This window comes from Neospora caninum, chromosome VIIb (assembly GCF_000208865.1).
Source record: "Neospora caninum Liverpool complete genome, chromosome VIIb".
Lineage (NCBI taxonomy): Eukaryota > Apicomplexa > Conoidasida > Eucoccidiorida > Sarcocystidae > Neospora > Neospora caninum.
Genome location: NC_018394.1, coordinates 1762576 through 1785037, shown reverse-complemented (window position 1 = coordinate 1785037; position 22462 = coordinate 1762576). Strand labels below are relative to the sequence as shown.

Here is a 22462-nt window from a genome sequence, read left to right as displayed (position 1 = left end):
AGAGGCGGAGGCGCGCGGCAAGGACACAAGGCGGCGTGGCGTTTGTTCGGTTTGGCTGTTCCTTCATAGGATACGACGAGTCTCGCTCGCACTGTCAGTCCTTCAAAACAGTCGTAGTCGCCGCAAACAGGACGCGTACTCTCCCGCGTCATGTAGACTGGAGCCGCAACTCTAACATGGCACGCATACGAATCGGTTCTTCACCCACGCTCCAGTGTCCGTCTGCAGTGCTGATGCGAAAAACGATAAAAAGTGACCTGACAGAAAGAAAGATGTGAAGTGCAGGCTGCATGCGTTGCAAAAGAAGTGTACTCGTACGTCTAGAACGCCTTCGGTTCCTGTTGCAAGCCCGATATTAAGCGAAAAAAAGCCCGATATTAAGCGAAGGTGCATAAGCTGGTCTTGCAGAGTTGTCTGCTCTCACAGGAAACCCAACCGACTGCGGAGGCGTGGGGCGAGGGGACAAAGACAGGTTCCCCGGCAGTCTGCCAAGGTCGTGGCACGTCTCTCACAAGGAGACAGATGTCCTCGAAATGCTTGATCTGCTGTTGAGACTCCCGCCCGGCCCCTGCCCCAAAACCGTAGAGGCTGGGGTAACGGCCTGCGTTTTTCCGAGCTATCTCCGAGATTTCGAGTACGCTGTCCGTGATCCTGTAACAGCCTAAAACGACTCCACAGCGCTCCCGTGGGTGCTTTCGGTGATAAAAACGCGAATGTGGGCGCAGGACAGCTCAAAGGGAGCCTTCTTCCAGAAAGGTTTCGTTCTGGGAAGACCAGTCTACAAGCCTATGTGTGTAGGGTTTATGGTCTCAAAGTCTAGTCCGCGCCGGACACACTGTAGCAGGACGAGCAAGAGCTCAGGAGCTCGCGTGCCGCAGCTGAAATTCGCCGCGGAAGAACAAAGAATTCAGAAGAAAGGCCAAAACAAGTCCGTGTCAAATTCAAAATAGAGCCGCCGCTCTCAAACCCCCGCTGAAAAACATCGGCCAGAAAAAACGTTTCTCATCCAGCCATAAAACCCAGAAAGGTGCGCTTGGGGTTGGCCTTGGTTTGAACCCGCCGCCACATACAAAAACACGTGTATGGAAACAGAACGTTCGTTTATCCCTGAGATCACGAGGAGTGCGAACGTCTCAGCGCCCAAAGGATTCACCTCGGTGGCGCAGAAACGAAGGACATCTTACGTTTAGCCGGCGATCCCCTCGAGACCGCACGTCCTCTTAACTAGGCGATAAACCTCTGCGTCGCATGACGCCCTACCCCACTGGAAGGCGTTTTCTGCCTTCGTCTCTGTTTTCTGGTGTGTGCCCGCCGCGCAAATTGTGTAGCGAGGCGTGCGCGGAATACCGGGTGAAGTGCCTGAGCAGAAAATGCCACTGACGTATGCAACGGATCCTTTGTCTCGCGTCACTGCCGATTCTCGAACCAGCGCTCGCGTTGCACGTGATAAAGAAAGCAGCTCCGACGCGGGGCCGGGAGACGCGTGAGTTCTCGAGGTGAACGCAGTCCTTCCCTTGAGACTCGTTTTCACCTGGGCGAAGGACCGCGCTTCGAAAAAAGAAGCGTGAATAAAAGTGTCAAAGGAAACGTCCCTTCGCTTCCTGCTTACAAACCGTCATCTGGAGCAGTCTCCTGGATTCCGTTGGCTGCCGAATACCCAAGTTCGTCCCAAGTCTCAGCGTCTTGGCCTACGAGCCTGAACGTTCCTTCCGGGACCGGGACTTCAGAAGTCTCTTCAGGAGAGCTGCAACACACACACACACACACAGCAGCCGCGGGCACAGTGCCTGGTGACAATGGGTCAACCGTTCGTGTAGTTGGACGACTAGCCACATAGGTACCTAACCAGGTAACGATTTTAGTACCTGCAGGAATAGACCGTGAACACTTTCCAAGTGCATGCGAGTCAGCTGTCCGCGTCCCGTCCCTCCACGGCACCCTGAACTCACGACCGAAGGCACTGTGAACGTCTGTCTTGCTTCACATTGCATGGCCTTGTCTGTGTTCGCCGTTCGGCCTCTGGACACCGAGCGACTCGATGGTGCGTGTATTATGAGACGAACACTATGTTGCAAAAATTCGAGTCCACGGATCGAGAGTCAATGGACAGAGGGGTGCACTGTGTGGTTGTGTCCGTGCAGAACCGGTGGATGCCGCGCTGCTCCCTCTTCACTTACACGACGTCGTCGTCTTCCCCAAACCATCCGGCGTTCTCCATGTCGTCGGCTGTCCAGCAGACTTCCCGATCTGTCTCTTCTCGCTCCTGTTGTTCCTTCTTTCTGCGAGCGTTCTCTTCCTCCATTTTCTCTACTTCCGGAATGCGGTCTTCGTCGATCCAGTCCTCCTCACGCTCTACCTCCTCGTCCTCCTTGTAACTGTCTGGGTTCTCCTTCAGTTCTTGAAGGCGTCCTTTGAGTTTCTCGATCTCCGCATTCAACTTTGCGAGCTCGTCCTTTTTCTTGTTGAACGCCTCCTCCGTCATTCCCAGCTCCGCCAGGCCTGCCCCAGACGTCAGCACGAGACTTTCCAGGGCTTCGCGCATCACTTTGAGTTTCCGGTTTCTCTTGAGGAGCGCCGCAGAGTGCTCGTCCGCCTGGATTTGTTTCCGCAGCCTGAAGGCGTCGAACTGACTGCTGATTGTATTTGAATCCTGCAGTTGTAGCTTGAGCAGCGCCAGGTACAGCTCGGACAGGGCGATACCCCGAGTCATCATGTCTTGGTCGAACAGATACATCGTTTCCTCGTCCTCGCCCGTTATGTCGTCCGTGAAGTCCTGGAGATTTCGGAGGTAGGCCGCATCGTCGCCGTAGTCTTGGTCTCCCTCCTCCTCTTCGTGCTTGGTCATCTCCTGCTTCATCTTCTCCACCTCCTCGTCGGAAGCCATCTCCCCCTCCAAGTCGCGAAGCCGTTCGTTTTGCTGTTCTTCGGCGTCCTCTGCGGGCGGTTCCGCGCCGTCGACTTTACTTGCGAACTTCTCCTCCATGTCCGTATAGAACGTGTCAATATCCTGGGTTATCTTCTTCTGCACGGTGCGCGCCGACTGGGCAATGTCCTTCCGTTTGTGTTCGTTGTTCGACCAGTCCGCAAGCTGCGACAAATCGCCGTCTGCAATGGCCTGGAGGGACTTCTTGTTCTGCTGAGAAACTTCCTCCACGCGGTGGAAGGCCAAACCGAGACGCAGTGCGAATTCCAAGAACGAACCGGGAATAACGTCCAGCTTCATGTGCACCACCGCAAAACCGAGACTCTCAGACATAACCTTGATGAAGTAGTTCCTCTCGGCGAGATTAATGTTCTTGCGCAACGCGCGGAACAGCGTCCAGGTCTGACGCTTCGCAGCGACCAACTGGATCACTTCGTTCTCCGTGTCAAACACAACGATCGGCTCGCGAGCGCGCCGCTTCTCCGACAGGCGCGCGAAGAAGCGAAAGATGTAGCCCACCACGGGAACTCGGAAGAACGTCTGCTGGCTTCGGACGTTGTCGAAGTACGCAAACATCAGAGACACCCCGACCTCAAGGATGAACATGAACGTCAGAACCGCCAAGAACAGCAAGAGGGCCATGTTCACGTTCCCTGAGAAGTCCGAGCCAATCATCATCTGCAAACAGCACACACACACACACACACACACACAAACGGAGCGCGTTTCAGCCAGTGTTTCGGTACGTGCTCGCGTCCCCAAGAGACGACAGCCAGATGCTCCACGCACCGCTTTTGTCGCTCCGCAGTGAGAAAAAGAGCAAACGCCACGAGATGAAGAAAAGAGACAAAACTGCAAATACACGCGCGATATCTGCACGGTGCATCAAAGGCTCTCGCTGCCTCAAAAAAAATATGCACACATCGGCAAAAGCGGGTCCGATCAGCGCCGAGAAAAAGACGACGCAAAAAGCGTCCAGTCCAAGGTGATGTCTGTTGTTGCGGAAATGCGGCGTCGAAAACACGCAAACGAAGAACGCAGTCCCACGGTGAGGCGCGCCAGGTAACGCTTGGTACCAACCAATTGCCCCCGTACCGTTTTCTCGGCCCTCTCTCTCGGTGTCATCTGGTCCAACTACGAAAAACCTCAAATATATGCATATATATTTATATATATGTATATATATATATATATGTGTAGCTGGAGCTATCGAGAGAGTTGTGTTGAAATATCTCTGTGCATCTGCAAGTCGGATGACGCGGGATGGTTCCTTACCGCCAGCACGATGAGGGTGATGGTCCAGATAGACATGCTGTGGTTTTCGAGGCGATCGAGGGTCAGATAACTCCTGAAAAAACGCGAAGATACAGGCGAAAACAGGGAAGCGGTCAAAACCGCCCCATTTGCTACGCGCACCTTGCGACAGAAGAAGAAAACCTGAGGATCGGCGTCCAGTGAGAAAGAGTAAAGCAAGAGCTAGGTTTTCTGTATTTTTAAAGTGCACCAGTCCCACGAGCGAGTCCGTCGTCGGTGCTGGACATGCATTACGGGGAAGCCGATTCGGTTGAGTCGCACTGCTACATTGTCGATCGCACGCCCCTCGCGCCACGAAGGTGCTCCCTGCACGGCGTCTTCCTGCTCCGGAAGTGTGCATCGAAAAGACCGACTCGAGGACGGGGGGAAAAGCTGGAAGTCCCTTTCGAGACCAGCACTCGTCTGCCTCGCGCTTGCTCCGGACCACCTTTTTCCCCTGGCGCGTACCTTTTGTCGAACGGCTGGGTGACCAAGTGAATAATCAAAAAGATGACGGCGATGACGACGGCTAGCCAGATTCGCGACCCGTTCCTGTCCGCCGAGGGGATGAGGGCGACGCTGGAGACGACAATGACGAGGAATTTTCTGGCAAACACAACCATTTCCCAGTACCAGTACTTTTTCACGAACCCGTTGTGCAAGAACCCGTACTTTAGCCTCGTTTCGCGGCTGTTTAGCCGCTTGCGGTTGAAGTAGAGGACCAGGAAGCACGACAAGGGAATCCCGATGCTCCAGACGACGAGGCCCACGATACCGACCGCGAAGAACTTGAAATACGGCCCATTCCAGATGTTGGTGCACTCGACCGACATGGCTGCGCGGAGAAAGTATTTCGCCTGGTGTGCGCGGCCGAAGTCGATGTACGTGCAGTCGAGCAGCGACAACATGTTGCGCGTCGTCGAGGAGTAGATGAAGAAAAGCACTGTGACGTAGATGGGAATCATATCTTCCATGAATTTGGCGGCGCGGCGGAAGATCGATTCGCCCGGCAGCACAATGTACCTGAAAATCATAAACACACGATCTTCTTCGTACTTCTCCTTCAGCTGCTGGGCCAAGCTGTAGAGGCCGTACTGCATGGTTTGCTTGAGGAGCTCCAACTTCCTCTGCGTCGACTTGCGGTACCAGGCGCAGACGCGGTACACAATGATGAACATAATGATTGTCACAAGAATGGGCAAGGCGATCGGGACGAGCGCGTAGAAAACCATGGTGTAGAAGAAGGACTCGGAGAAAGACAAGTCAAAGTTGTCTCGCAGCAAGCAGTCGACAGACATCACCCGCGTGCTGTGCTTCGCCGACACGGTCTCCGTCACGGTCGTCGTCAGGTCGGTGATCCAGGTCGGGAAGGCTATCGTGTTGAAGTCGATGACGGACAAGACGGAAATCCCAGTGAGGTAATTCGAGGCGATTTTAATCACAATCGAGTGAATGGAACGCCTGTTGAACCCGGCGGCGACGTTCATGTACGTCATCACGATGTTGAAAAGCAAAGTCGCGAGGTAGTACCCCGCCAAACAGACGATATTCCAAACCATCGACGGACAGGACGTGCAGATTTCCCCTTTGGAGAAGGTGTTGGTGTAGCCGCGACGGCACTCGCTGCACAGGTACTCCGTCATTGTCTCGGAACAGACGCCGTGGGAGAGGCACGCGTTCTGGATCGGACACGGCGTGAACTGCCAGTCGTTCGGCGACTCCAGTTCCTCCTTCAGCTTGTTCAAGAAGTACCCCGCTTCGGCAAACGGTTTCACGTGGTCTGCCGACGTGATTCCCGTGAAACTCGAGTCTTGCCGCAGCTTCGCCTCCGCCTCCTCCAGCAGCCCGCCTCCACAAAACGCCCCCGTGGGGCATGTGTGGCAAACGTCCGCTGCAAAATACGTCCCTTCTTCGCAGAAACACTGAGACTGCGACTGCGCCCCGGGAAACGACGTCGACGAAGTTCCGCAAAGACCGTTGCACGGCCCATCCTGCACGGAAGACTTGTACGAACCGGCGGAACACGGCTCACACCGCTTCTCGCCTTCCGCCGCACTCCCGCTCTCGTACGCAAACCCCGGATCGCATTTGCCTGCAAAGACACGCAGAAAAGCGACGACGCGCCATCAGACCTCACACCCCACAAACCAGGAAGGACGCACTCGCCACGGCGACAAGCTAACGGAACGGAGACGCGCCGGAGACAAAGTGGAGAAGACAACGCGAGACTGAAGGGGACACAAGTACCCGAAAAAAACGTGTCGGACCCGCTCTCCCGCCGTGGCGCGCCTGCACGGGGAATCGCGGGGCGCGCTCTCGAGGCATGCAATGCCGAGGGCGCCCAATGCGCGTCTGCGGCTGTCCTTACAGTCATCGAGAGACCAGGGTGTATCGTATCCAGCGGTGATCCGAGTGTTGGGCGGGCACGCCTGCGGCTCGACCGGCTTCTTCCCGTTCACGCAGTTCGCTTCGTCTTCTTCGCAGTCAACCTCCCCCCCTGGACAGTACTTGAGTGGGTTACTGCACGCGACGCACTCCGCCTGCTTGATGTCGTAGTAGAACCCGCGGGAACACAGACACTGCGACGCTGAGTTCGCTCCGGTCTGTTCTGTCCCTGAGTTTTCACTGCACGCTTTGCAAACGTCGTTGCCGACCCAGTCTTTGTAGCTGTTCGCTGGGCACGGGCGACAAACAATATCTCCAGAGTTGACTTGTGAGCTGAATCGGTAGTAGCCTTTGTCGCACACGCACTCGCCTGCTGTAGCACTCATCGTTCCCCGCGTGTTTGTTTCCGGCGGGCACTGCACAGGCATCGTGTGCGATGCCGTAAGACTGTCACGTCCGCCGGGACAGTAGAAACCAACTGGACAGGCCTGAGCGGAAAGAGCGAATAAACGAGAGAAGAAAGTGAAGAAAAGAGACACGCAAAGTGAGGGGAAAAACCGCCAAAACGCGCTTCGACCAATCCACACATTCCCACGCGCCTCTCCCCGGGGTTTTAAATCTTCGGTTGAGAGAAAGCGACGCCGGCGCGTCGACGGACAAAGTCGCACAACACTGGCACTCGCCGCCCGGCCTTGAAATGTTAGTCCATGTCTGCGGTGGCCGACTTATATTACTCTCGCACTGGATTGCATCTCTATCCTACGTTCCCTACTTTTTTGAGTGCATCACAGGACCGCCGGTCTAGCAGCAGGGAAATACGTGCACAGTCTCTCAGCAACGGCGATCTGCTTGAGACAGCTTTTTTCGACAGCTCCCACGAGATTTTGCGTCCAGAGAGAACCCCCTCCACGCCGCGCTCTGTCTCGCCCCGAACGCATGCGAAACGAAAAGGGAAAGAAAAGAGACAAATGCCCCTCCTTCCCCGGCGCTCCTCAGCCTTCACAAAGAAGGGTCTCCGGGGAGAAGAAGGGGGGGGGTAGGGGGGGGGGGTTGAAACAGGATGTGCCGGCACAGCACCGGCGCCATGAAACGCCGTGTGCGGGTGTGCGTGCGCGAAATTATCAACACGCCGAGGTGCGGGCACAGTTGCCGCCCCGGGGTCGGTGAGGGTGTATTGGCGCTCGAGCCGCGGCACACGGGAAACCAAGCCTGGGTGGGGATCCTTGCTTACCGTGCACTCGCCCGAGGCACTGCTGAAGTAGTACCCCGGAGTGCAGATGCAGTCCTCCAGAGAGACATTTCCGGTCGTCTGCGTGGAACTTCCGGACGGGCACTTCTCTCCGGGCGTGTTGGAGACGATGCCTTTGTAATCCCCCACCCTGGCAGGCTGGCAAATGACGGTCGGCGTCATACTGTCGGTGCCGGAGTACTCGAAGCCTGCCTGGCACCTGACACACACCCACACACACACATACATCCACATACATACATACATACATACATACATACATACATACATACATACATACATACATACACATACACACATACACACCTTCAGGCGCGAACAAGAGACGGGGTCGTTTTCGCCCGCAAAGCGCGCACGCGCGAGGACAGACGCGCGCGGCTCTCTCTCAGTCTTTGCGCCAGGTGACTGCATCAAGAGACACAGTGTCTGCTCTCGGAGCACTCCGGACCTCGCGCCCACCCCGTGGAAGACACAGACGCCCGCGAGACTGTCCCTCTCTCGTTCGTTGTGCCTCGAAGGAGGTTTTCTCGCCGGTCAGCTGCTGTCTCCAGGAAGAAATCGTGTACCGCCGCCGCCCCTGCAGTTTCCCTCCCCCGCGCCTCGTGTAGACACCCCACCTCCCCCCCCCCCCCGCCCCTGCGCGTAATACTGGCGCAGGGAGTGTGAAAAGACGCGAAGGAGCTCTTGACTGATTCCACGCGCAAGGGAAACACCACGTTCGACGCCGACACGTCTCAGACGGAAGCGTGGGCGAACGAAAGCCTAGGCGGCAGACCTGCCTATACGCCGCCCTCGTCTCTTCCCAGAACCCCTCTCGCGCGTTTGTGTTCCCGGAGGGTGTCCGCCGTTTTATCGGTTTCTCGACAGCGGCTCCTGGGAGAGCCGAAAAAACTCCAGCATTCGGAGGCTCACATGCACTTGTAGGGATGATCGTTCTGAGCGTTAGGAGGCACCGTCGCCGTGTTGTCCGGGCACATGGTCTTGGCTCCAGCGTACTGAGCGAGGCTGCTGACGGCAGGTTCCGACCCAACGCAGAAGTGTCCGTCGGGGCACTCCGCACAGGGTACGTCGGAATTCCCTGTCTGGTAGTACCCTGGTCTGCACAACTCGCACTCGGCCTCGGAAGTAGCCACCGACGTGGCAGCGAAGGCGTTTTGTGGACACGGCGTGCACGCTTGGGCGCCGACCGCGTCCTTGAAGTACCCCCTGCCGCACGGCACGCAGACCTGCGACTTGGCCAGGTGGGTGTATTTCGGGTGCAACTTCAACCAGTCCATCAGCTGAGATTCCGACGACGACGGATTCTCCAGACTCTTCAACGAGGCTGCGGTGTACCCCTTCTCGCACAGACACGCCTCCAGATTTGTCGCGGCAAAGGAGGGGTCGTCATTCGGGTTCGTCGTCGAGTGCTGAGGACAGGCCACGCGCTCTGCTTCGAAGCCGCCCTCCGAGTAGTACCCCTTCTCGGCCAGCACGCACTCCTGGTTCACCACACTCTCTCCCACGAAGTAGTATCCAGGCTCGCTGCGAAACAACGCGCCACAGAAAGAGAGAGAGAGAGACGCGCGTGCACCAGCGCCCGGAGCTCCACACAGCCAAAAACGCCCGGCGGTCCCAGGCCCCGCCCCACGCGCCGCGAGGCTCACGGACGCTCCTGGGAACCTTGTGCGACTCCGCTCTTCTTGCGCTCGGGACGACTTGCAACACACAGACCGGAAGAGCGGGAAACGCCTCTAAGCTACGAACAAAGAGTCTCCAGCAGATGGCCGAAGAAGCACGACCGCCAGCTTCTGCGTAGAGGCGTCGCCAACGCGACTGAAAGGGCGTCCAAAAGTCCGGTGATCCGCCCTGAGTCCCGCGAGCCCGAGAACGTTCCGCGCTCCCGGGGCACCAAAAAAGAGGATCCGAGGCCGAATCGAAACAGAGAAACGAGAAGCGCAGCTGAACCGTCAAAGAGAGAACGGCGGACCGTTCACTCTTTGGCCCACGCATTGACTTGGCAACGCATCGCAGGTGCTAAAGAAGGAACAGCAAAGGTAGCACTGGCGAACCTAGACCCCCAACGGATTGGAAAATGGTACAACGCTTGGGTATCCAGTGACGCGTCTCCCGGTCGCCTGCAAAAGGCTGACGACCTCGACAGTGGCAGAAAACCTACCACTCGCATCGCCTTTCCGTCGCCGTCGTCGCCCCCACAACGGTCGTCGACGAGTGTGCTGGACAGCTGCCCATACACCCCGTATTGGCCACAGTGTCTTTCCACATGCCTGAAAGGTCGAGACAGTGGAGAAAGGACAAACCGCAACTTGAGAGAAAGAGCGGTGCCAAAGGATGAACGCGAGCCAAACAAGGATTCTACTAGGCAAACTCGGAACAGGGTGACGCGGTCATGGACTCCAGGGCGTACGGAGCGAGGTGCTTCGCCACGCAACAGCCGGTTGTGCGGCTCCTGAACCCCACGTTCCTCGAACCACTGCCTCGCATCTCGCCCCGCAGACTGCAGCTGAGTCGTCGAGTTTCCCTCTAAACGGAACTTGTGCATGCAGGCGTGCCACCACGCGTCAACTTGTGTACGCGCTGCATGTATGTAAAAAAGAACCGACGCAAACAGAAAGACCAGCAACTGATATACATATTCATACACATATTCAGACATATATATATATATATATTCATATAGGTATTCATATAGGTACCAGGGATGGAGAAACGGGCACATGTGCTCGTGTCGCGGCGACGTCGCCGATCTCGATTGTGTTTTTTCGCTGTGTACGCGGGTTTTCCCCTCTCGTTCCGATCGCTCTCGCCGGGGTCTTTGCCTTTTGGGACCACGCAGGGTTCCGTGGTAGGCGTGTACATACACCCCCCCGCCTTGCCACCGTCTCTTTTTTTCGGCGCTTACCTGCGGGGCACGGTTCACATTTTGCGTTGTCTGCGGATTCATCGGGAATGTGGTAGCCTTGCTGACACTGGCACTGATCTTCACTGATGGATCCCTCGGCCACAGTCGTCTGGTGCTCGCCGCATTTCTTGCATTTGGCCCAGCTGCCTGCAGGGTCGGCCTTGACCAAGTTCACGGAGTTGTACGAGCCGGCGGCGCAGCGCACACACATCCCCTGGCTGTAGTAGTAGCCGTCCTTGCATGCGATATTGAATTTGAAGGTTGTCGTCATCTGACTGACCATCCCCATGGCGACAACCTCGATCTCGACGGAGGAGCGCTGGATGTTTGTCAACTCGAGCTTCACCACGCCGGTGCTCGGGTCCACGGACGCAATCGAGTGTATGTACGCTGCATTGGCCATTTCGCTGCTCAAGGCGAACTTCCGCACGCCCTTCAAACTGCCGAGACCAATCACACTCGGCTCCAGACTGTGTGTGTCGCCGACGTTGTACCACTCGTGCGGGTGATAGCGGAAACTCGGAACGGTGGCCGTGGTGTCCAGGGAAACGACCTGGATCTCTGCCCCGCGCCACGCATCTCGGAAAGTCGCCAGCGACACCCGCTCCAGCGACGAGTTGTCGTCGGAGAAATGCATAAGCGAGAGACGCCCTACAGTCGACGAGGACCCGACCGAGTTCTGCGAAAGGAACGCGTAGTAGTGAATCGCGTCCTCTTCGTCGACCTTTGTCAGCAGCAGCGGGTACGAGCTTGCTGCCTGTCGATCAAAAAAGCCGCAACCACACGCCACCGGGGAGACGCAAATGTGTGCGCAGAAAAAAGACCAAACAACGCAGAAACAATGTGGCCGGGAAAACCCAGCAAAAAAACCCACAACTACACAGCAAAACAGAGATGATCAGTGGAGTCGGGGCGAAGACGGGGCGCGCGCGTTCCGCGGTTTCAGTCTCAAGCCCGTTCGCTTCACGCAAAGTATCGAACGCAAGGCGGTCGCGCCGACGACACTCACGCCGGGTCACCAAAAAAATTCTCGCTGACGTGGTGCGGCTTCGCTCCTCCAAACACACGCCGCCTCCTCCCGCTCGTGGGCGAACCACCATTGGTGACGTTGAGACACACGCGACTCTCGCCGTTTTGCCTTGGTTTTCCAACTTCGATGTCGCCGTCGCCCCACCCCCCGCGCCAAGCACGGGCGCGAGGGGCCAGTACCCTGGCTTTCTCCAAGCTTACGCGTCGAGTGTTTCGGCCGCTTTGGAGCCTGTTTCCCCCCGACCCAGTGTGTCCGGATCTTACCTCAGCGACGTAGATCAGCGTTTTGCCACTAAAGTAGTGCGCGACGACGGACGTGGGGCCTTGCAAGTTCGTGTCGACGCCGTCCTTCGTTCCTTCGCCACTGTAGGTTGCGAGGAACGTGAACGTTTTTTTGGCGGCGTCGACAGTGAAGTAGACGACGCGCGGCAGGCCTACGTCAGTGACGAAGCAATCCCACGTCGAGGAGACTTCAGCCGAGCCGTCCGTTTTGCGGATGCAGTACAGATCAGTGGGCTGCACAAGCGGCTGATTCAAACTGCCCTCGCCGTTCGACTTGCTCGCGGCGTTCAACTCGTGGTCAAACAGATGGATGTATCCCGTTCCCGAGTCGATGAGGACAACGACCGGTTTCGTCTCGTGTGGTTCGCCAGGGTAGATGAGCACGAATTTGACGGGATTGACGAGGTTTTCGGTTTCTGGGTACAGCGTGGCGATCGCTTTGTCGTCTGAGAAGTCGGTGCTCGGCACCGTCACGTCCAGGACAGACAACGTGGCAGGAGTATCGCCCTTCAAAAGGTACAAATGGACGTAGTTCGCCGTCACGTGAATCGCCATCGCAACTGGTGCTTCCGTCCTGAAGATGGCCATGAGCGTCGGCGACGGGTCGGACGCCGAAAAGGCCCACGCCGTGATCACGTTCGTCGACCTCGACAGCCAAAAGTGGAGAACTTTCGAGAACGGATTGGCCGTGAAGAACTCGCGGAAGTCGCCGATGACCACCGCGCCGTCCTGTTTCACCTCGCCCCAGTGGAGTCCTAGATCGGAGAACTCACTCACCGTGTACGAGAAGACGCGGCTCGGCGTCACCAAGTGAAGCGACGCAGGCAAGACAAAGTCGCTGAACGGATACGAATGGTACTCGGTGATGCTCGACTCGCCCAAGTACTGCAAGGCCTCCCGCTTGCTCGACTGCAGGCAGACCTGCAGCGTCTCGGAATACGTCGAACTCGATTCAGGAAGATTCTTCACAGTCAAATACCTGCGGGGGACACAGCGGCGATGGCCAAAAAAAGAACCGATGAAAAAGAGACACACACGCTGAGAGGGGGACTCCACAAGTTACACCCCCCCTCTGCGCCAGCCAAAGCGACGCGTGTCGCGCCGAGCTTCGCCGGCGTGAAAGAAAGAGACGGAAACACAAACGCTAACGCTAACGCGTGCACACACGCCAGAGCCTGAAACGGTCGCACGCGCCAATGCCTATTCGCCAAATAGTGGAGCCCCAAGCGCCACAATCGTCCAGATGCGAGCTCGCACCGGCACACGTTTCCGCATGCACCCCCCCGCGTCTAAGCGTTCAACGCGGTTCGCAGCCTGGCTCGTTCCCCCCTTCTGATCCTGTCCGGTTTCAGATGCAAAGAGATAGAAACGCTGTGGCCGATAAATCGCGCCAGACTGGGAGATGTGGAAAAAAAATAGCTCGGCGTGCACAGATCTGCTGGGGATGTGCGTCGCGGAACGTCCCCGCACATCTTTTGCTTCCAAAGCTTCGGTGAAGAGACACACGCACTCGCCCTCAAACGAACCTGCCGTGGAGGGGGAGAGCGCGCGTGGCGGTCCCTGCGCGCATTTGCCGAGAACTCCCGACCCTTCGCCCGCTGGACAGTGAACCGCTGTTAACGGGAGAAGGCACGTCACTGGGGAAGAGACGCGCGCGCGTCTCCTGGCGCCTCTCTAGGGCACCCGACAAGAGAGAAAAAGAGATAAACACCCCTCCCCGCGAACGAGCGCGTCTGTAAGCCTTGGCAGGGAAGGCGCTTCAGGTGGACTGGGTGGCCTTACTTGGCTTTGAAGAGGAGCTTCTGAGTGCTCATTTGCGTTGTCGCGCGATACTCCAAGTCGATTTTCCGGGACTGCGCAACGATGGCGCCTTCGCACGGTTTCTTCGTCGGCGCTCGAACGGTGATGGCGTCGTCTGCGAAGACCTCTGTGTCTCGGTACGTGTGGATGAAAAGCGAGAAGAGCTTCTGCGTGACAGAACCCGTCGACGGGGCGTAGACGGACCGGTACGTCATACTCAGGTCGACTCCTGCGCATCCACACAGCAAAAAACCCCGCCGCGCGCGCGAGTATCACGGAAGGCAAAGAACGCACCCCACAGAACCCGAAACCCGCGACCAAGGCCTAGGGGACCGAACAGGACTCCAGTTGTGTGAAAGACAACGGAGTTCTTTAGGACGGCTGGAGACAACCCTTCGGGGGAGCGTCGGCTGCACGAACGTCCACCGGCACCACGCCGTCGTCCTTCACGTTCCCAGCGCCCGTCTCCTTGCGTCTCAGATCTCTCGCCATTTTTCTCCTTTCCACTTTTTCCGTCTCGCGGCCTGCACCCCTGCGGCCTACCTGTGACCACGAGCCTGTCGGCGAGGCCGTACGCTCTCTGTCCATTCTTCGTCCCTTGCCAGCAGAGCGAGTAATGCCCCGTCGCCAGGATATTCAAATCCCCCGTCGTGGCGACACTTCCGTCGTCGCTGACAGACTTGAAACCGGTCTTCACGTACTGATTCTCTCCCATCGCGATTCCCCTCGTGAACACGGCCAGCGCGCCCTCGCCGACGCCTCGGAGAAGCTCCAACTGCATCTGGAAGAAGTTCGGCGAGGCACACATCACGCCTGTCCTGTCTCCCACGACGACGAGAGTGTCGACTGTCCTCATCCCCGTCCCGCGGACGGTGAAAGTCTTCGGCTCGCCCGACGTCATCTCAACCTCGCCGCCCAACGCATACAGGGGACCTGAAGGGGAAAAACGCACGCGGCCCGCGAGGCACCCGACTTGAAGGGAACCCGTGACGGGGCAAGAACGGCCCAGACCCGAGGAAAGACGCGCGCGAAGAAACCTCAGAAAACAACAAATAGAGGCAAGAAAACGCCGGAAACAGAGACACCAAGAGCCGGAGCCGCGAAGGAAGATACACGACGCCGGAGAGACGAAACACTGCGGAAAAGGAGAGCGGACCGCCGTCTCTTGCAAACCCAAACACGAGGACGCGCACGCGAGTCCAGACCACGGGCATTCTCCACACGGCGGGCATGGGCCACAAGGGGAGAGAAACCAATGCGCAGCTTTCCAGTTCATGCAGTTGTTTGCGCGCGGGTGTGAGTCTGAGCGCCGCTCGAAAGAGAACTGCGAAAAACGCGCTCGCGCGCTTCAAAACATCTCGCTACGCAGAGGTCGGAGCGTGGATGGTGGGTCACTTGTTTCGCGGGTACAGGCGTCAAATACCCCGCATATGTGGCTATAAAGCGGCACGCCTCACGCCAGCGTTCCTCGCGCTCCCTCCTTTCAACCGGAAGCAACACACACGCGAACGGTACACATACACAGCGAGACTCCGCATGCGCTGCCGCACAGCCACACACCCCCCCGCCCCCCGCTGACAGGACGCACGCGCAGAAAACATGCACATACGTGTGGAACGCGCCAGTTTTTGGATGTGGAGACGTGGAGACATGTGTAGTTTTCCAGCAAAGGAAGTCGAGGAACACAAGCAGGTACGGCATGGGGAGAGAGCGAGGTGTCCATCGCTGTTGGAACCCGAGAGCCCGCGCGCTTACCAACCACGTGGAGCACTCCCAGTTCGACGTTGAAGTGCTCATCTTTCGAGCATGGTGCGTCGCTTCCCCAGTTGGACGCGAAGAACCCGAAGAAATTGCAGCCGCAGAGAGCGATGGAACCCGTCGCAGTGTCGTCGACTTTCAGGTCGGGCCAAGTCAATGTCGAAATTGCACCGTCCTTGATTGTATACTTTGGCAAAAAGTGGCGTCCCACGCCCCAGTCTTTGAAAGAGGCAGCTGCCGTTTTGCCGGACTTGGCCCCGCACACGTTCTTCCCAGTCTCGCCGCCGTCGTAGACACGCAGCGAATACTTTGGAGACAAATTCACCCCGCTGACGACGATGTCCACCTTCTCCCCAGGCTGGACGAAGCGCTCGGTAACACCTGCCGCCAAAGAAGACGCACGCGCGGAGAAGAGGCAACTCGCGTTTGTCAAAAACACGTGGCACACGCGCTGTCGGTTTGGAAACGCCAGGGGGGGAAGAAACGAAAAAGGGAGAGAAGAAACGAAAAAGGGGAGAAGAAACGAGGAGACAAGTTGTTTTGGGGGGGCAAAGCGCGCACGCAGAAAGCGTCTGAGACGAGAGCGCCGCTTGTGAAACCCGCGCTTCCAGCTGACGAACGCTCTACGGGCAGTTCAAGCTTCTGGAGCGAGGACCGAAGAGAATCAACCGCGTTTTGTGGTGTCTCTCAGGCATAGTATCGGTGGCGCGCAATGGCTGGTCTCTCTCTGGAACCTACCAAGTGGATCACAGAAGTCGAATCGGACATGCGGATCGGTGGTGTAACACCAAATTTCCGCCTCGCCATTGACATTTCTGCAGTAGTTGTGCGGCTCTTGAAGTTCGGTGTGTTCGTGGGGCGAGTCGGAGTCCCACCTCTGACATTCCCTTCCTGTGCGCGTCTTCGTTTGACAACCTGTGTACGATGCTCCCTGCTCCAGCTTTTCGTCGCACACTGCGCACAGGGCGAACACGCACGATTCCAAAAAAAGGCGTTTGCTGGCCAAACAGCACGGCCCCGTCCCGTTTCTCCCACGGGCTGTTCAGATGCTCGCCCGGCGTTTTTTCGCCCCGCCATGGGCAAGACTCCGACGAGAAAGGCTGGCCGACTGGGCATCGACAGTTTGGAAACGCCCGACGGGAGTCCCCCGCGCGCCGCACCGACGTGTCTACGCCCAGCGCTCCGCAGCGCTCTACATGTTATAAGGCTGCGTGTGCGGAAGGAGCAAAACACCGCGGCCGAGAGAGAGACAGAGGCAACCCACTACCACGTGTGTCATCCCCCCCCCCCCCCCACACACACACACACGCGAGTGCACACAGACGTTTTCCTTCGCGCAGGCAGCTCTGTACACCGATCATCAGGCGTCCACGCCACGCGGGCATCTAAGAGCAGGTTGCATGCACGGGCGACGCAGATGCGCATGCTTCGAGGCTTGGAGTCATCTGCGCCCCGAAAAACGCATGTATCGATGCACCCCATTGTGACCTCTGGGGAGAATCCACAACGCTGGCCCCGTCGGGGGAGTGCCAGGAGCATCGAAACGCGAGCGGGTACGAGCGTCACATCCCTAGCAGAGAGCACGCGTGGGGACCTTTCGGATGAGCGAAGCGTCGCAGCGTTCGCACGGCACTCTGGTCGGTTCTCCACTCCCCGTTCCCGGACGAGCTGCATGCATGACTCGCTGCAGCTATCTCAACATGTCTCCATGTAACGCTGAGGCGGCACCTGGGTACCTCCACCCACCGGCGTGTGGAAGGAACTTACGGCACGTGGATTTCTTTTTGTTCATCACGGTGTCCAACTGTTCACTCGTTATGTGGACGAACTTGCTGGTGTCTTTCACTTGGCCGGAACAGTTGACCGTGTTGTGGCAGTCATCGACGCAGACTGTCGCCGAGGCCTTCCAGTCGATGTATTCAACCGGCACGCAGCCCTTGTCGTTATCGATCACCCGGTAGAGTCGCTCTGGACTGCCACACATTTCATTGAGGGCATCCTGGAGACGCGAGGACGCTGCGCGAGGCCGAGAAACGCAAACGAAAGGACAGCAGAAAGAACCAACTGGAGAGCGACAAGAGCCCTGCAAGTCAGCCACCGAGTGCTCAACCACGACATACATCTACGCACAAAGGTTCACGTGTTTTTCCCGCCTTCCTAGGTATACGGATGGTCTCGCAAAAAAGTCTCCAGATAAGACATTCAAGATCTACACCAGTAGTCCAACATGGATGTGCGTGTGCAGCCCGCCGCCGCGCCCGGGAGAAAGGCGTATGCCTGTCCACAGGTCTACGCAGGTTGTCGCTTTTGTGCCTAGAAGGCGTCTCTTGTGTATGAGGGCGGCCATAAAGAGAGATGAACAGAGACAGAAACAGGCAGCAGTGCACAAAAACGAGCCGCGGCGGCGTCGACTCCGAATCTTACTGCAGTATTTGAGGATCGAGTTGCGGCTCAAGATGTCTTCGGGGATGTTCGCGGACGCCGTGACTGCCGAGATCGCTGCTCGCGAGGGGACTCCCGCGCACGCCACCGACTGGCCGCAGCTGTCCACGCAGTTCTTTCCTGTGCTCTTAAAGTTGAGATCGTTTTTTGAAAAGCAGTAGAGAGACGAGCCGACGAGGCGCATGTAACTCCACGTCGTCTCCATCGCCTCCCCTTGCGACGCGCACTGTTTGTCCAGCGCAAGTTGCATGGACGAGTACAGATAGATATGGCTGGGGTCATCTGCGTCATCGTCCACGTCCTCTGTACATACAGATGGAAACATGCACAACGGAAACCACGGATCGCTCTCTGGGCCTTGCCCGGAACGCATGCGCGCGGTTGTGCCGCCGGAAAGAGTCGCTCCTCTGCAGGCCAGCACGCCGAACGGCAAAAGAGGCGACAGCGAGTCGTGGGGCGTCTCGCCTTGGGTGTTAAGCTTCCCAGGAAACCGCAGAGAAGAGGAGCGATCCCACAGGCGGCGGAAGCGCGAAACCCCACCGCAAAAAAAGGGGAATATACAGACCCGCGGAATCCGAGACGCGACGGACACACGCAAGGGAAAAGCCGGGAGAACAGGACCACAAATTGCGGGAAACGCGTTTTTCCGGAGGCTCTTGTAGCCGCGCGCGAGAGAGTCCTACCTTGCAGCAAGCTCACATCGCCTCCCTCGTCTAGAATTTTTTGTTTCCGTTGCTCGAGTTCCCAGTCCTTTTGCATTTGTCGCTTTATCGACACCGTGAAGGCATGGGACCGGAACGCGACGTCTCCATGGGCAGAGAACATGCCCAGACTCTCCCGCTCGGGCGGCGCCGTCTGTGCGAAAGGCTCGGCCGACACCTTCGGAGGGCGCCACGGCTTCTCGGGGCGCGAATGTCCGACGCGCAATCGAGTGTCTTTCCGGGGGAACTGCGCGGACGGCGAAGCGAAGAGAGGGTGAATGGCGTCGACCGGCGAGCAGCCGGCGTCGGCGGAAGCCCCGCGGGTGCAGGTGCGTGCATGCGGAAGACCGGACGGAAGGCGGGAGTCCAGAACGAGTCGGGATGCCGGATCCGCAAACAAAGAGAAGGTGGGGTGAGACACCCCACGCTCGATGTGGTCTCGGTAGAACGACCCTGCGCAACGCCGCACATCTTGACAGAAAACGTCCACGGTGATGGACGCAAACCGAAACACCGAAGTGGTGCGCTCGCGCGTTTTCCCGGAGGGCCAAACACCACGGGGGGGAAAAGGTAGGCACTTCTGTGTGCAGGTGTAGATACACCGCGGGATTCTGCGGCGCAACGCGTATCAGAGATCGATGACGGGAGGACGGGCGAGTTTCGGAAGCCAAGAGGTTCGCACACCCGGAAAACTGCAAGACACGGCGTGGGACACGCCGCACCTTTGAAACACCGCGAAAACCCTGGAATGCCTCACTTTTTTTGCCGGGTGTCCACGAGACCTTGACACTCGGCTGTCCAGAGTTCGAAACGACGTCTGCCTCGCCTCGCTCGTCGGTTTCTTGGTCTCGATGCCTGTCGTCTCTGCTTCCTGCGATTTCTCGGTCTTCTCCGGCTCGGCCTACGGCCGTGCGCTGTTCTTTTGCCTCCCTTGGCGACGCTGAAGACGCTGTGTCCACCGCGTGAACAGCCAGGAGCGACGGAGCGAGAACGCCTTCTGTCTGAAAGCTGGAAACGAACTGCATTTCGGGCAAAAAGAGATGCGGAGACAGGCAAAACGAAGATTGACAGAGAGAGGGCAGGCAAGGGGCGAACGACGCACGTCACAGACTCATGTCAGGTGCATCGAAGTGGGTATCGCGGCACGTGAAATACAAAAGAACGCACGGTGCCGACACACGCGGACCTTCGAATGCATATGTATATGTCAGAAAGGAAAGACGCATGCACACACGCGCGCACATCCCCCAGTGGTCATGAAAGCAACCCGACACGTGCACAGGCCTCTCCAGAGATACATGGAGACGTACGTCCACAGGGTACATCTATATTTATATATGGCGCCTTTGTACGAATTAAAATGCGAAGCGCAGAAAGTACCTGGAGCAGGAGCAAAAGGAGAAGAGGAGAAAAGAGAAGAGAGTGCGGGAACGTCCGTTTTCTTTTGGCCTCGCCTGCCACTTGCAAGGTAACCCTGTTTACGGAGGCCGAGCAGACACGCGACAGAGTTGGAACGGAGAGAGTCTCCATTTCGGTCCGCGAGCCTCCGTCAGAGGCTGCACACGAAAAAGGTGGAGACAGGGAGTCGGAACGAGAAGCCAAAGAGGAAGCAGAGGAAGACGTAAAGCGAGACGAACCCAGAGTTGGCGTCTCCATTCTCGAACATGCGGAGTGTTTCACGCTTTCGCCTCTCTCAGATGCTGAACAGAAGACACGCGAAGGAAGAAGCCGTCTGCGCTCCCCAGAAAGAGAAGACGTAAACCTCCCGGGCCCAATGGAGTTCATCTTCTCCTAGAGCAGTGTGTGGACAACGACGAACGAAAGGGTAGAGGCACAAACGAAACCCACGTCGCGTGTGACTGGAAACACACTCTGTGGTCTCGATTTCTTAGATGGAGCAAAGACAGGAGACAAAGATGGTCGGGTCCGCGCGGTGGTCAGTGCGCCGCTTCTGGAAACGATTCTTCTCCGGCTCGCGCCGCTCCAGTCGACGGCCACGACACAGAGGCGCGTGATCCACCGTTGCACAAAGAGTCGAGAAAAAGGAAACGGTCTGCATCCGCAGAAGAGAAGAGAAAGACGGATGGCTGCACACTGTTTTACGAAGCAGAAGGCCGAGAGACGAAGCGGCTTTCTGGAGTCGCCGTCGAGGAAGTTCACGAAGGCGGAGACGAACGAGAGACCCGAGGACGGGACAAAAAGAACCCTTTTCTTCAAACAAAGATGTTTCTGCGAGCTAGTAAAAGACGAGAGCTAAAGCGTAGAGCTCTCGGAAGGAGCCGCGGCGACAGGAGACGGCAGACACACGGCGGCAAAGAAGGTAAACCGAGGCCGGTGTCGGGCGTTTCATCCAGCCCGTCCCCCGTGCAACAAAGAATCTGGACGGTCTAGCCGAAATGATCGCTCTCGTACCCGGCAGTTCGAGAAAAAGAGAAAAGCGTTAGCAAAAGACAGGCGCGTTTGGCGTCACAGCCCGACAGAAACGGAAGGCCCTCTGCCGCTTCTCATTTTTCCTGCTCCGACAGAGGAATCTCTCCCACGTTTTCTGGCCTCCCGGATCCGGTCACTGAGCCGGAATCTCCATTTGGAGAATCGGCGAGCGGTTCACAAAGCAAATCGAAAAAGAAAACAGGAGCGGCACGCGCGCCGTACGGAAAAAGGCGCAGAGGCGAGCACGAACGCGACACGGACGAGGAAACGGCCGGTGTGGACCGCACCGCCTGTTACAGCCCAATTCGCCTTCATACAGCACTTTTTGCAGGCGTCCTTTTCACTGGAAACACAGAAAGGCCAAAGCAGCTAGCCACGAAAAAGGACGTCTTCGAGCACTCGACAGCCGTCTTTTTAACCTCCCTCTGCTTTCGGATCTCCCTCGATGCTCGCACCCCCGCGAGGCTGGCTCTGAGCCGCGCACAAACAGCCCATCTGAAAAGAAGACCCGAAGGTGACTGTCCGGGGAAATCGTCGACGCTTCGCCAGAGTTGCGAAACGGAAACGGCAAAAGGCACTGGTCTTTCCCGTGGCATTCTGCCCAAAGGGAAACCCGGGAAGGCAACGGCGATGTCGCCGGATGGAGGAATAGCGCTAGACGAGCTGTCCGGTTCGTCTCCCGCATGCATCCCTGCCGCGAAAGAGGGACGTAACCCGCCTCTCTCTGTGCGGAATGGCAGCCTGCACGGCAGAAATGAGCGAAACAGAGAGTTGCGCTGCTTTTTCACCGCCGCATTACCTTTTCTGGAGCACCGAAAGGGAGAGGAGAGGGAACCACGCGTTCAAAAAGCTAGACACAACCCGTCTGCTCGCGCCGAAACGTGCAACCGAGTTTTTCGTAGAGTGGAAGTTTCAGCTGAAGAGGAAGAAGAGCCTCGGGCAGAGAGTAGTAGGCCAGGTCGGCTCATAATACCGAGGCCGGGGACGTGTTTCGCGAAAACGGAGAGTGCACGTAGTGCCTCAGAGAAAAGCCTAGGCAAGAGCGCATAACCTTACCGCACTGAACGTGTGATTTCCGACAGTTCCCGAGCGTAGGAACGACATCGCAGACTGTGCGCGGCACACGCGCCGTGGCCGAAAGGCAGCCTCTGGGAGAGGAGGAACGTGTGTATGGTGTGTGTCACTCTTTCCCACAAGGCAACCCAAGAAGAGAATCACCGAGCTCATGTTCCGGTCGTTTGTGCTGAAACGCTTGTCGAACTTTGCTC

The 22462-nt window shown here is 57.5% G+C and overlaps 1 protein-coding gene across 1 annotated transcript; it reads right to left on the bottom strand.

Annotated features, from left to right (window-relative positions):
• Positions 1-1605: 1605 nt before the first annotated feature.
• On the bottom strand, positions 1606-19789 carry NCLIV_026200 (hypothetical protein; the record flags this gene model as incomplete). Its single annotated transcript, XM_003882814.1, has 18 exons — positions 1606-1744; positions 2178-3601; positions 4199-4271; positions 4685-6308; positions 6585-7089; positions 7833-8049; positions 8763-9374; positions 10009-10117; positions 10753-11509; positions 12046-13042; positions 13846-14092; positions 14407-14796; positions 15619-16002; positions 16360-16575; positions 17389-17637; positions 18046-18366; positions 18747-19217; positions 19522-19789. The coding sequence occupies 18 exons, from the start codon at positions 19787-19789 to the stop codon at positions 1606-1608; spliced, it is 9003 nt and encodes a 3000-aa protein (XP_003882863.1).
• Between the last annotated feature and the right edge of the window lie 2673 nt (positions 19790-22462).